Source organism: Caloenas nicobarica, chromosome 24 (assembly GCF_036013445.1).
Source record: "Caloenas nicobarica isolate bCalNic1 chromosome 24, bCalNic1.hap1, whole genome shotgun sequence".
In the NCBI taxonomy this organism is placed as follows: Eukaryota; Metazoa; Chordata; class Aves; order Columbiformes; family Columbidae; genus Caloenas; species Caloenas nicobarica.
Genome location: NC_088268.1, coordinates 1,142,486 through 1,154,982, shown reverse-complemented (window position 1 = coordinate 1,154,982; position 12,497 = coordinate 1,142,486). Strand labels below are relative to the sequence as shown.

General features: G+C 50.7%; 2 protein-coding genes across 2 annotated transcripts; one reads left to right on the top strand and one right to left on the bottom strand.

The window, feature by feature from the left end:
- Positions 1 to 4,420: 4,420 nt before the first annotated feature.
- Positions 4,421 to 4,729, bottom strand: LOC135998304 (feather keratin 1-like). Its single transcript, XM_065651460.1, has one exon. The coding sequence runs from the start codon at positions 4,727 to 4,729 to the stop codon at positions 4,421 to 4,423; it is 309 nt and encodes a 102-aa protein (XP_065507532.1).
- A 4,962-nt stretch (positions 4,730 to 9,691) lies between these two features.
- On the top strand, positions 9,692 to 10,611 carry LOC135998303 (feather keratin 1-like). The gene is made up of 2 exons (XM_065651459.1): positions 9,692 to 9,703; positions 10,282 to 10,611. Exons 1-2 carry the CDS (start codon positions 9,692 to 9,694, stop codon positions 10,609 to 10,611), a joined length of 342 nt encoding a protein of 113 aa, XP_065507531.1.
- Positions 10,612 to 12,497: the final 1,886 nt, after the last annotated feature.

Genomic DNA, 12,497 nt, shown 5'->3' with positions numbered 1-12,497 from the left:
CTCTTTGCCTCTTTTGCCTCATTAAAGTTCTTCTGCACCTGAGCTCATGTCTCTGTGTCATCTTTTCCTCTGCAGATGCTTTCCCAAGGCGCCCAGGGAGAAGGATGGTCTTTAAGAATTATTCCGGGAAGGCTGTCTTCAGGATGGTGGTGCGATGTTTTTTGGCACAATTGTGTTGAGTCTGACTGGGATGGAATTCCCTTTCCCCATAGCAGCCTTCAGAGTGCTGTGCTTTGCAGTTGTAACCAGAACAGTTCTGATGACAGCACATCTATGTTTTGGCTTTTGCTGAGCAGTGCTCGCACAGCAGCAAGGCTGTCTCTCCAGCCACACTCCCAAAGGCCAGTAGGCTGGGGTTAGGCAAGAGCCTGGGAGGGGACATAGGCATGGACATCTGCAGGACAGCTGGCTCAGAGTGACCAAAGGGACATTCCATACCATATGACATTGTGCTCAGCAAGAAATGTAAGACAAATAAGGAGGAGGTGGAGGGGCTATTCGATATTTATCCATTAATTTTCCAAAGCAACCACTACACATACCTTCTGGTCCTGCTTTGCAGGAATTGGCTGAAAATCACCTCCTGATGGAAAGCAGAGAAGAAATCTTTTTGCTTTGCTTTGCTCCTGCACATGGCCTCTGCATTTCTTCCTTAAACTGCATGTATCTCAACCTAGAGCTCTGTAATCTTCTTTTCTCCCTGTCTTGCTCAAGGAGGTGGAAGTGATAGAGCATCTTGTTGGGTATCTTTGTGGACATCTGGTGACCAGACAAAGTTACCTTGCGCCAGTCTTTTTGATGTTTCATGTGGGGTTTGAGACAGCAGCAGTTTTGATTTGAGCAGGTTTTAGCTGTAGCAGTTACGAGTTGACGGGCCTCTGTGCAGCAAAGGCAGTTTGCTCGCTGCACTGCTTATCTCTTGATTTTGCGAAGGTTGGGAACATGTTAATAGAACCAAATGCTCTGCACTTTGTCCTGGCGTTGGGGCCTTTACAGTGCTGGGGGAGCTGTCTAGTGGAGAGGATGAGGGAATTCACCTCCCTCTTCCCAGAGAAACTGATGTGGGGGTGTTTTCTTGTGTATACACCCGAGGTCCTTCCTCATCCTTAAGTGAGTTGTTTACTGCTATTAATTAAAACCATTGGCTTAATGTGAGGTTTATGGAGTCTGGTATAATGCTGGAGATAACTCCAAATTCTTCTGCATTCCAGCCCAAGCCTCTGTGTCATCCTTTTCCCTGCAGACACTATCCCAAGATGCCCATGGAGAGAAATGTTCCTCACAGTGATTCTGGGAAGGGGTTCGTGGGGATGGTTGGGCAATGGTTGTCAACACAAAGATTTTTAAGTGAATGACTGCAGCCAGTCTTTTCGAAGTACTTGTTCTTCAGAGGCCAGTCAGGCATCGATCTGCTTCTGCGAGGTGGTGAGTGGTTGCGTTTGCATCACTTGTTATTTCTGAGGTTTTTTTCCCATTTTTTCCCTTCCCCTCTAGGAGTGTCCTTATCTTGACCCAAAGTTATTTTGCTCTCCTTTTCTTCCAAATCTCCTCCCATACTATTGGGACAGTAGATAAGGAGAACAGATGGTAGGTGCTTAATGCTGACTGGGTTCCACACACCACACAGACCAAGAAGCAGTACATGTCATCTTTATCCTGGTCCCTCCCTGTCTGTGCCCAGAGCTTCCTGGGGTTGTGTCTGGAGGGAGGGAGCAGGGAGAGGCATTGGCAGGAAGAGAGGCAGCAAGTGCAGGCTGAGTGTCTCCAAGGGCTGTCCAGAATGTCTCCAAAGCAGCGTGGTGAGCAGCAGCAAACGCTGCAGAGAGGCTTGCAGATGAGGAAGGGGAGCTGCTGAACTGCTGTAGGACACAGCTGGGCAAGATGACACATGTCCAGATAGAGCCAGCCCTGTTTCCCCATGAATCCCTCATCTCCTGAGAAGTAGCAGCCCAGCAGCAGGGCTGGGGAAAGGTGCTTTGGCAGTAATGCCAGCAAATCAGGTACAACTCCAGCACTCTTCTTGGGCACCAAGGCCATTCATCAGCATCCTGGCCAAGGTGAGCAGAACCTCAGATAGGAGATATAGGGTAGTGACTATCCCACTCTGCTCAGCACTCACCTGAAAGCACCTACAACACTGCTGTAATGCAAGAAAGATGTGATGCAAGAAACACTTTGACCAAGTGGAGTGAGTTCAGCAGAAGATGTTCCAGGATGGTGAGGAGCTGGAGCACTTGTGAGGGGAGCAGTGGCTGAGGGCACGGGGCTTGCTGAGCATGAAGACAATATTTGGTGGGAGAGAGAAGAGCAGCTTTGGAGTCGCAATGGTGAGATCCCGCAGAAGACAGATCCAGGCTCAACACTGTGGCAGAGCGTGTTGGAGGACTAGAGACAATGGGCTCACGTTCAAACATGAGAGGTTTGTACCTGGTAGGAAGAAAATGGTTTTCAGCAAAAGGGGGGTCAAGCAGTGAAAGAGGTTTGCTGGGGACATTGTCCAGTCATCCTCCTTGGAAATTGTCACTGTTTCCTGCAGGGTGACAAAAAACTGTGGCAGATGGTCTCTGTTAGCCCCCCTGCCCTCCCCACTAAGGAAAGGTAATAGGAGGAAAAGAGAGAGAGACTTGCAAGTTGGAAAAGTTAAAAAATGCTTTACTAATGCTACTAATATATAGAGAAAATAATACAAAATATGCAAAAGCAATCTTGAATTTCCCAGGGTAACACAGCGGTGCCGTGGAGCTGATGTCACTCCACCAGCTTCAGGGCAGGCACCCGGAAGTCCTGGGCTGGACTCTGCAGTAAACCAGAACTGGATTCAGGAATGCAGGGTCTGGAACCAGGCCTTGGATCGCAGGCACACCAGGCAGAGTCCTCATCAGATGCCGGCCATGGTCGAAGAGAACGAGGCCCTTGTGATCTCTGACTTTTGATGTGTATGATGTGTATAGGGTGGAATACTCAGTCAATTTTAGTCACCTGTTCTCTCTGCCCCTCCTTGCAAATACACCCCTCTCACTATTGAGACGTGCAAAATTTATCAGTAACCTTGGCTGCCATAGCAGTAAGTCCAAACCTAGGCCTCTTCTGCATATCATTGCTACTATTATCAGCTCCAGAGTAAAGAGTGTCTGAAAAAACATGCAGCCAAATTCAGAAAAGTGCAGTTACTTAGAAGAACTTAGCTGAAAGGAAAATTCACTAAAAGAGAAACTGGTCTTGCTTTAAACAAAACCAGGACAGACACTCATGGCTTGATCCCAAAGAGCTCTGGAGGTCCTTTCCAACTTGGTTATGCCCTTATCCTATGGTCCCAGGACAGCCTTTTTGTGCCTTGGCCCACTGGATACAAGTCCAGCAATGACGATGATGAGCTCAGGTTCCCAGGCAAGGAGACAGGCAGTGTGCAGGAGCTGTCCTGAGTAAGGAAAGAAAGGATTGCAGAAGGCATCTCCGCACCAACTAGGAGATCATCCTATCTGTGCACTCCAACTCTTGGGACAAGTTTTCCCAAAGATGCTGTGGCAGTGTTTTCCCTTCCTGTTCTCCAGTTTTTCTTTTCCACCTGGTCATTCCCTCACGCCACAACTCTACGTCTCAAGGCTGGGGTTAAGACAGGTTCTTCAGGGCTTTCCTGGGACAGTATTGCCTCTGCCTTGTCAATACCACATTCATCCCTCCTTCTCCTGACTACTTGCTTCACAATGTTGAACTTCCCAAGGAAAAAGAGAAGGTGTATTCAACAAAGTGATGGTAGTGACTGAACTACCTTGTGTTGTTCTACCCCAGTATACCCCACATAGGCAGAGATGTTTAGAAACCGGAAGCTACACCCAAGTCTTGAGTAATTATAGTCAATACTAAACTACTTGACAATCACTGCACAAGCTTCCCCAACAACCCCATCCCAGAACCAGGCCTGAGCAACATCTCTCTCCCTGGACATCTTGGGAGAGCATCTGCAGGGGAAAGGATGAGAGAAAGGCATGGGCTGGGATGCAGAAGAACTTTAATGAGTCAAAAAGAATACAAGGTGGCTCTGAGTGGTGGCCCCAATACAGGGAGAACCAGTGGCAGACAGAAGTCTGCTCCCTGTGGCTGTGGTGCAGATCCAGCCAGCTGTCCATCTGCCAGCCCCATAGAGGGAGCAGGGCCAGCAGGTCCTCCCTAGGCCGGCTTTGTGGAGCTCACAGCCCAGGGGAGCACAAGAGAACAAGGACACAGGAGGGAAAGAAGACACTGGAAAAGAGGAAAGGCAGCATGGGCCGTGCTTTCTGAGAGCCCAGGCTGGTCCGGTCTTTTTGCAAAGGGTGGTGGGGTTGCTCAGCCCCTCTGAAGCCAACAATCTGATGCTCTGTCCCCAGTGCGGTACCATCCTGTGTGTCCCTGGGGGCCTTCTCTAAGGCCATCACCAGCAGCTTTAGCAGGGGAAACACCTCCTTGTGCCACAGAAGCCGCTGCCCAAGCCAGGGAGGCCAAAGCCCCCAGAGTTGATGGGCACTCCCTGAGAGCTGAGGATGCTGCCAACAGCAGCGGAGGTGGAGGATCCCACGACGGTGTTCTGTGGGAAGGAGCTGAGGATGGGGCCGGGCAGGGTCACCACCACAGCTGGGGGCTCGATGACAACTCTGGAGTCCTGGCACTGCTGGACACAGGGCTCATTGCAGCTGTTGGCCAGCGGGGTTGGGCCACAGGGCTGGCAGGGCAGGCACGGGTTGTAGCAGGACATGTCTTGTGGCTGGAGCTGCACCTGGGAGAGAGGACAGGGGGAAGCAGAGCATGAGGGGTTGCAGAGGAGTGGCTTTCTCCCAACCACGAGAGCCAAGGAACGAACTGGAGACAAGAGTTGGAGGTTGTGTAGGTGACCCGAAGGCATCTCCCTCAGAAGAGCCCAGCAAAGAGTGACCCGGGAGATCCCCACCTAGCCCATAGCTCAGGAGACACTTCAGCCAATCCCCAGTGTCTCTCCATGTCACAGGTTCTGCTCCCTTCCCGCTCCCACGACAAGCAGCCTCAAGACCCTTGATGGGACAAAGGGGCAGTTACACCCTGATACATCCCAGAGGAGGAGGAGGAAGAGGAAGAGAAGGGGTGTCCGACTCACCTTTTTCCCACGGAGATGGAGGCGACAGAAGTATATGGGAGAGTGAGGTGAAGGATCCGCTTTTATACTGCTCCTGCACTGCCCCAGGCCCACAGTCACTGCACACAGGCAGTAATTTTCCAACAGACTCACTTCCAAAGCAAAATATCCTAATTAACGACATAGGTTGTGTTTTCGTTTCTGTCAACGCTCTCATTTCATTTCCTCATTTCTGCCATGCCCTCTAGGCCACGGACGCTCATTTCAAGTACCATATGGGAAGCACAAGGATTTCCTGTGCAAGAAAACATCAGTACCTGCCAAAAATATGCTCTATGTGGAGCCCCGTGGAACATTTTTTTTCCTCACAAATGAGGGCTGTTTTGGGGCTCAGGACAATGTCTTATTCCTCCCACTCTCCTCACACCACCACGCACTTTGGCTGCACACTTTGGACATGACAAGCAAGGGTCACAATGGCCTGGCCACTTTTCCAAACACTCTGACCACCCTGTTAGCTCCTTGAGCTGTGGGAGTGCCGCCAAGAAGGTCATGCTGAGACCAAAGGCCATTAGGGCTTCCAGAAGCTGTGTACTCGGGTCCAGCCCAGTGCTCAGAGCTGGTTTTCCTGGGGCTGGGATGGAGCTGCCCTGGCCTCAGGGGAATTATCCCTGTGTGGGACACGGGCCTGCAGAGAGCACGCACTCCTGGCTCGGACTCACACCAAAAGTCTGACACACGGCTAATCCAAAATTAGAGTGTGACTCTCCATGGGTCGGGAGAGTCTATCCCAGGAAGCTTGCCTGCTGAAGGCGCTCCCTTGGTCTGCTGGGATGTGTCCCAGCTGCCTCCATGTCTGCAGGGCAGGGAAGTGCATCACCTCTGAAGTTGTCTGAGAGTTGTTTTTATAGCCAGGGCCCTTCTGATCCTGTCTCCTCCCTGAGCATCCCCTGGCACATGGCATTGCAGGATCCTGACAGCACTCACTGCTTGGGTAGTTTGAGGAAGTTTCTTTGCCTCTCCAATGGTACTGGTTTGTGGTCCAGCAAGAGGAGGTCTTCGGGCAATGGAGGGGAGGCCTGCTGATACCTTAATGCCAGGAGATGTTTTTCCTGGGACCCAGGGATGAGTCCCAGGTGGAGTGGAGATTTCTGCGACGCTTTTGTGCCTTCTTTTCACTGACAATTCAGGAGAGCTCCTCAGCAGCGCCCAGTCTGCTTGGCCAGGAAGATGACGTTTGTGTGTCTGTTCTCTTCCACCCTTCAAGTCTCTCCCTAATGCTGACCCCTGGCCCTTTGGGCAAAGCTACCCAGAGGAGATCTGTTTTCTGAGACCACCGACGTATTTCTTGAACAATCCCCTTATTTAGCATGAAGGACGAGCAGAGGGAGGAGATGAGCCGCTCACTCTTATCTTGGATGTGAATGGACTGAAGCATAAAAACTCCTCACTCGAGACACCTTTGTGCAGTGTGCTGCGTGGCATTAATGAAGTTTCATCGCACCCACCACCAAGACATCTATAGAGACCGTCGGACCGACAAATGGAGAAACCTTTTCTTCCTTCTGATATTCTAATCTCTTTCTCTTTCTTTCTCTTTCTCTTTCTCTTTCTCTTTCTCTTTCTCTTTCTCTTTCTCGTTCTCGTTCTCGTTCTCGTTCTCGTTCTCTTTCTCGTTCTCTTTCTCTTTCTCTTTCTCTTTCTCTTTCTCTTTTTCTCTCCTTGTATCTTTATTCTGGACACTTAAAGGTAACATTGTTTTGACTTTTGTTATTGAAGTCTTGTGAAGTTTTATGATATAGTTACAAACTTCTGCCAAGCCACTTTTGCTGTAATTCAGCTCAGATTTTTAGTAAATTTGTGACTTAATTTGACCTCTTGGCTGTTTGTCATTACTCCGGATTAATGCACAGAGCATTCAAAAGATAACTCTGCCCTCATGTCTTAGAGTGGGACGGGACAATCCCCCACTTCAGGACTTTGCATAATGAGGTTTTTGCATTTCCCTTGGCTGAACCTCATGACATTTGTGTCTCCCCATGTCTCCACCCTCTTGACATCCCTCTGTACAGCAGCACAGCTATCTGCTTTATCAATGTCAACCTCCCCCAGCTGTTGTGGCATCTGCAGACTTGCTGAGTGTGTGATCCTTCCAAGACTGCAGGTCATTTGAAAAAGGGTTAAAAAATGCTGACCCCAGTCTGGACCCCTGCAGTGCACCAGGACTGACTGACCTCCACCTGGACTTTGTGCCACTGGTCACAACCCTTGCAGACCAGCAGCCATGCCAGATTTCCATGCCCTGCACTGCCCTCTTCCCCAGCCTGAATTTCATCAGTTGGTCTGTAAGGATTGTTACAGTAGACAGCGTCAAAAGCCTTGGTTAGATGAGATTTGCAACATTTGCTGTATTTCCTTCACCCACTAGAGCCAGGCAAGTCATCAAAGAAGGCCGTGAGGTTTGTCAGGCCTGCTTTCCCTCCATAAATCCTTGCTGACCACTCACAATCACTGTCTCAGCCTCTCGTCTTGGGAAAGGGCTTCCAGGATGATTTGCTCCATCAGCTTTGCAAGGTTTGAGGTGAGGCTGACTGGCCTGTCACTCCCCAGCTCCTCCTTCGTTCCCTTCCTGGGGACAAGCATTGGCTTTCTTCCACTTCTCACATGCATTCCCTGACCACCAGGACTTTCATACATTATTGAGAGTGGTCTTGTAGTGACACCATGTCAGTCCAATCTGTGTAAATGTTCACACACTTGATCTTTCTCTACTGCGAATGCGTCTTCCCTGCTCCAGATGTTCCAAGGAATGTCAGGAGCCCCCAGTTCTTGACAGCAAATCCTGCCAGTAAAGACCAAGGCAGGGAACCCTTGGAGCACCTCCACCTTTCCTGTAAGCCCTGTTCTCAGGGGAGCTGCCCTGTTAACACTGGGGTGGCCTTTACCCAAGCCTTGCTTTTCCTGCCAACCTACCTGGAAGAAGACCATCTTCCTGACCTCCATGTGCTGTGCCTGACTCAGCACCAGGTGATTTGTGGCTTTCCTGACCCCAACCCTGCATTCTCAGCCTGGAAAATGTTCTCCCCACGGCAAAGGTCTTAGAATCATAGAGTCATTTTGGTTGGAAGAGACCCTGAGGATCATTGAGTCCAACCATAACCTAACTCAAGCATTAAGCCATGTCCCAAGAACTTCTTCTATATGCCTTTTAATCACCTCCAGCGATGGCGACTCTACCACTTCCCTGGGCAGCCTGTTCCAATGCCTGACAACCATTTCCATTAAGAACTTTTTCCTAATATCCAATCTAAACCTCCCCTGGTGCAACTTGAGGCCGTTTCCTCTCGTCCTATCACTTGCTACTTGGGAGAAGAGACCAACACCCTCCATGTTGCAACCTCCTTTCAGGTAGTTGTAGACAGTGATAAGGTCTCCCCTCAGCCTCCTTTCCTCCAGGCTAAACAGCCCCAGTTCCCTCAACCGGCCCTTATCACACTTGTGCTCCAGGCCCCTTCACCAGCTTCGCTGCCTCCTCTGCACTCTCTCTAGTACCTCAAGGTCTTTCTTATGATGAGGGACACAAAACTGAACACAGGACTCAAGGTGGGGCCTCACCAGCGCTGAGTACAGTGGCACAATCACTTCTCTAGTCCTGCTGGCCACACTATTCCTGATACAAGCCAGGATGCTGTTGGCCTTTTTGGCCACCTGGGCACATGCTGGCTCGTGTTCAGCCGCTGTCACCAACACCCCCAGATCCCTCTCTGCCAGGCACTTTCCACCCGCTCTTCCCCGAGCCCGGAGCGTTCATGGGGTTGTTGTGACCCAAGTGCAGGACCCGGCACTTGCCCTTGTTAAATCTCAGACAATTGGCCTCAGCCCAACAATCCAGCTGGTCCAGATCCCTCTGCATGACCTTCCTACCCTCCAGTAGACCAACACTCCCACCCAACTTGGTGTCATCTGCAAACTTACTGAGGGTACACTCAGTACCCTCATCCTGACAATTGGTAAAGAGGTTAAACAGAGCTGGCCCCAATACTGAGCCCTGCGGAACACCACTCCAGACTGGCCACCAACTAGGTTTGATTCCGTTTGCCACAACTTATTTGGCCTGGCCAGCCAGCCAGCTCACTAATCAGCGAAGAGTAGACCCACCCAAGCCATGAGCAGCCACTCTTTCCAGGAGAATGCTGTGGGATATGGTGTCAAAGGCTTTACTGAAGTCTAAGTACACAACATCTACAGCCTTTCCCTCATCTAACAGGTGGATCACCTTGTCGTAGAAGGGGATCAGGTTGGTCAAACAGCCCAGCTGACCAGGGATTCAATGGAGTGAACTCTGAAGCGAGCTGAGAGAGGGAGGAGAGAGAAGCACATGGCACATCTTTAAAAAGAGGAGTCTGTGGGTGCTCTGTGAACATGTGCAGCGCAGGGCAGAACTGGGCCTATTCCTGCAAATGGAGTTGCAAAAAGATCACACTTCACTGCCCCGACCATGGGGATGTCTGTCCCACCAGAACCTGGGGCTCATCTTCTGGCCAAAATGAAATGATTCTGATTAGGATATCCTTTTGCATCTCATCCCAGCACATGAAAGAAGCCTGCATGGCAGAGGAGGTGTGTCAGAAATGAGGAAATGAAATACCAGCATTGATGGGTGCCAAAATAGAACGTTGATGATACTTTACTTTGGAAGTGAGTCTGCTGGAAAATTACTGCTTGCTTGCAGTGACTGTGGGCCTGGGGCAGTGCAGGAGCAGTATAAAAGCGGGTCATTCTCCTCACTCTCTCATCCACTCCTCTTGCCTCCATCTCCTTGGGATCAAGGTGAGTAGGAAGCCCTATCTCCACCTCCTTCTCTTTCTCCTCCTCCTTTAAGATTTCTCATTGCATTCCTGCACCTTAGTCCCATGCAGAGTCTTGAGGATGTTTGTAATGTGAGAGGAAATTGGTCAGAAAGTGTGACATGGTGGTGTCTTGTTTGAGGTGTCTCCTTGAGCTGTGGGCGAGGTGGGGAACCTCCTGGGCTTCATCGCTCATGGCAGGGCTTGCCTGAGGGGAAGGAGAAGTTTGTGTGTCCCCTACACATTGTCCAGCTCTGGTCTTCAGGCCATACCTTGTCTTGCTCATGCTGGAGTGACATGCTGCTCTTCACCCATCTCCCCTGCTTTGCTTCCCCCTGTCCTCTCTCCCAGGTGCAGCTCCAGCCACAAAACATGTCCTGCTACAACCCGTGCCTGCCCTGCCAGCCCTGCGGCCCAACCCCGCTGGCCAACAGCTGCAATGAGCCCTGTGTCCAGCAGTGCCAGGACTCCAGAGTTGTCATCGAGCCCCCAGCTGTGGTGGTGACCCTGCCCGGCCCCATCCTCAGCTCCTTCCCGCAGAACACCGCCGTGGGATCCTCCACCTCCGCTGCTGTTGGCAGCATCCTCAGCTCTCAGGGAGTGCCCATCAACTCCGGGGGCTTTGGCCTCTCTGGCTTGGGCAGCGGCATCTGCGGCACGAGGAGGTGTTTCCCCTGCTAAAGCTGCTGGTGATGGCCCTGGGGGAGGAATCCAGGGACCCACAAGATGGTACCGGACTGGAGACAGAGCATCGGATTGTTGCTTCCAGAGGGGCTGAGCAACCACAGCACCCCTTGCAAAAGGACGTGGCCAGCCTGGGCTCTCAGAAAGCACGGCCCATGCCGCCTTTCCCCTCCTCCAGTGTTACCTGTTCGTCTTGTGTCCTTGTTCTCTTGTGCTGACCTGAGCTTCGAGCCCCGCAAAGCCAGCGTAGGGAGGACCTGCTGGCCCTGCTCCCTCTGTGGGGCTGGCAGATTGACACCTGGTTGAATCTCTTCCACAGCCATGAGTCGCAGACTCCTGTCTGCCCCTGGTGCTTCCTGCTCCCGGATCTCCACTCAGATTGACCTCTTTGCCTCTTTTGCCTCATTAAAGTTCTTCTGCACCTGAGCTCATGTCTCTGTGTCATCTTTTCCTCTGCAGATGCTTTCCCAAGGCGCCCAGGGAGAAGGATGGTCTTTAAGAATTATTCCGGGAAGGCTGTCTTCAGGATGGTGGTGCGATGTTTTTTGGCACAATTGTGTTGAGTCTGACTGGGATGGAATTCCCTTTCCCCATAGCAGCCTTCAGAGTGCTGTGCTTTGCAGTTGTAACCAGAACAGTTCTGATGACAGCACATCTATGTTTTGGCTTTTGCTGAGCAGTGCTCGCACAGCAGCAAGGCTGTCTCTCCAGCCACACTCCCAAAGGCCAGTAGGCTGGGGTTAGGCAAGAGCCTGGGAGGGGACATAGGCATGGACATCTGCAGGACAGCTGGCTCAGAGTGACCAAAGGGACATTCCATACCATATGACATTGTGCTCAGCAAGAAATGTAAGACAAATAAGGAGGAGGTGGAGGGGCTATTCGATATTTATCCATTAATTTTCCAAAGCAACCACTACACATACCTTCTGGTCCTGCTTTGCAGGAATTGGCTGAAAATCACCTCCTGATGGAAAGCAGAGAAGAAATCTTTTTGCTTTGCTTTGCTCCTGCACATGGCCTCTGCATTTCTTCCTTAAACTGCATGTATCTCAACCTAGAGCTCTGTAATCTTCTTTTCTCCCTGTCTTGCTCAAGGAGGTGGAAGTGATAGAGCATCTTGTTGGGTATCTTTGTGGACATCTGGTGACCAGACAAAGTTACCTTGCGCCAGTCTTTTTGATGTTTCATGTGGGGTTTGAGACAGCAGCAGTTTTGATTTGAGCAGGTTTTAGCTGTAGCAGTTACGAGTTGACGGGCCTCTGTGCAGCAAAGGCAGTTTGCTCGCTGCACTGCTTATCTCTTGATTTTGCGAAGGTTGGGAACATGTTAATAGAACCAAATGCTCTGCACTTTGTCCTGGCGTTGGGGCCTTTACAGTGCTGGGGGAGCTGTCTAGTGGAGAGGATGAGGGAATTCACCTCCCTCTTCCCAGAGAAACTGATGTGGGGGTGTTTTCTTGTGTATACACCCGAGGTCCTTCCTCATCCTTAAGTGAGTTGTTTACTGCTATTAATTAAAACCATTGGCTTAATGTGAGGTTTATGGAGTCTGGTATAATGCTGGAGATAACTCCAAATTCTTCTGCATTCCAGCCCAAGCCTCTGTGTCATCCTTTTCCCTGCAGACACTATCCCAAGATGCCCATGGAGAGAAATGTTCCTCACAGTGATTCTGGGAAGGGGTTCGTGGGGATGGTTGGGCAATGGTTGTCAACACAAAGATTTTTAAGTGAATGACTGCAGCCAGTCTTTTCGAAGTACTTGTTCTTCAGAGGCCAGTCAGGCATCGATCTGCTTCTGCGAGGTGGTGAGTGGTTGCGTTTGCATCACTTGTTATTTCTGAGGTTTTTTTCCCATTTTTTCCCTTCCCCTCTAGGAGTG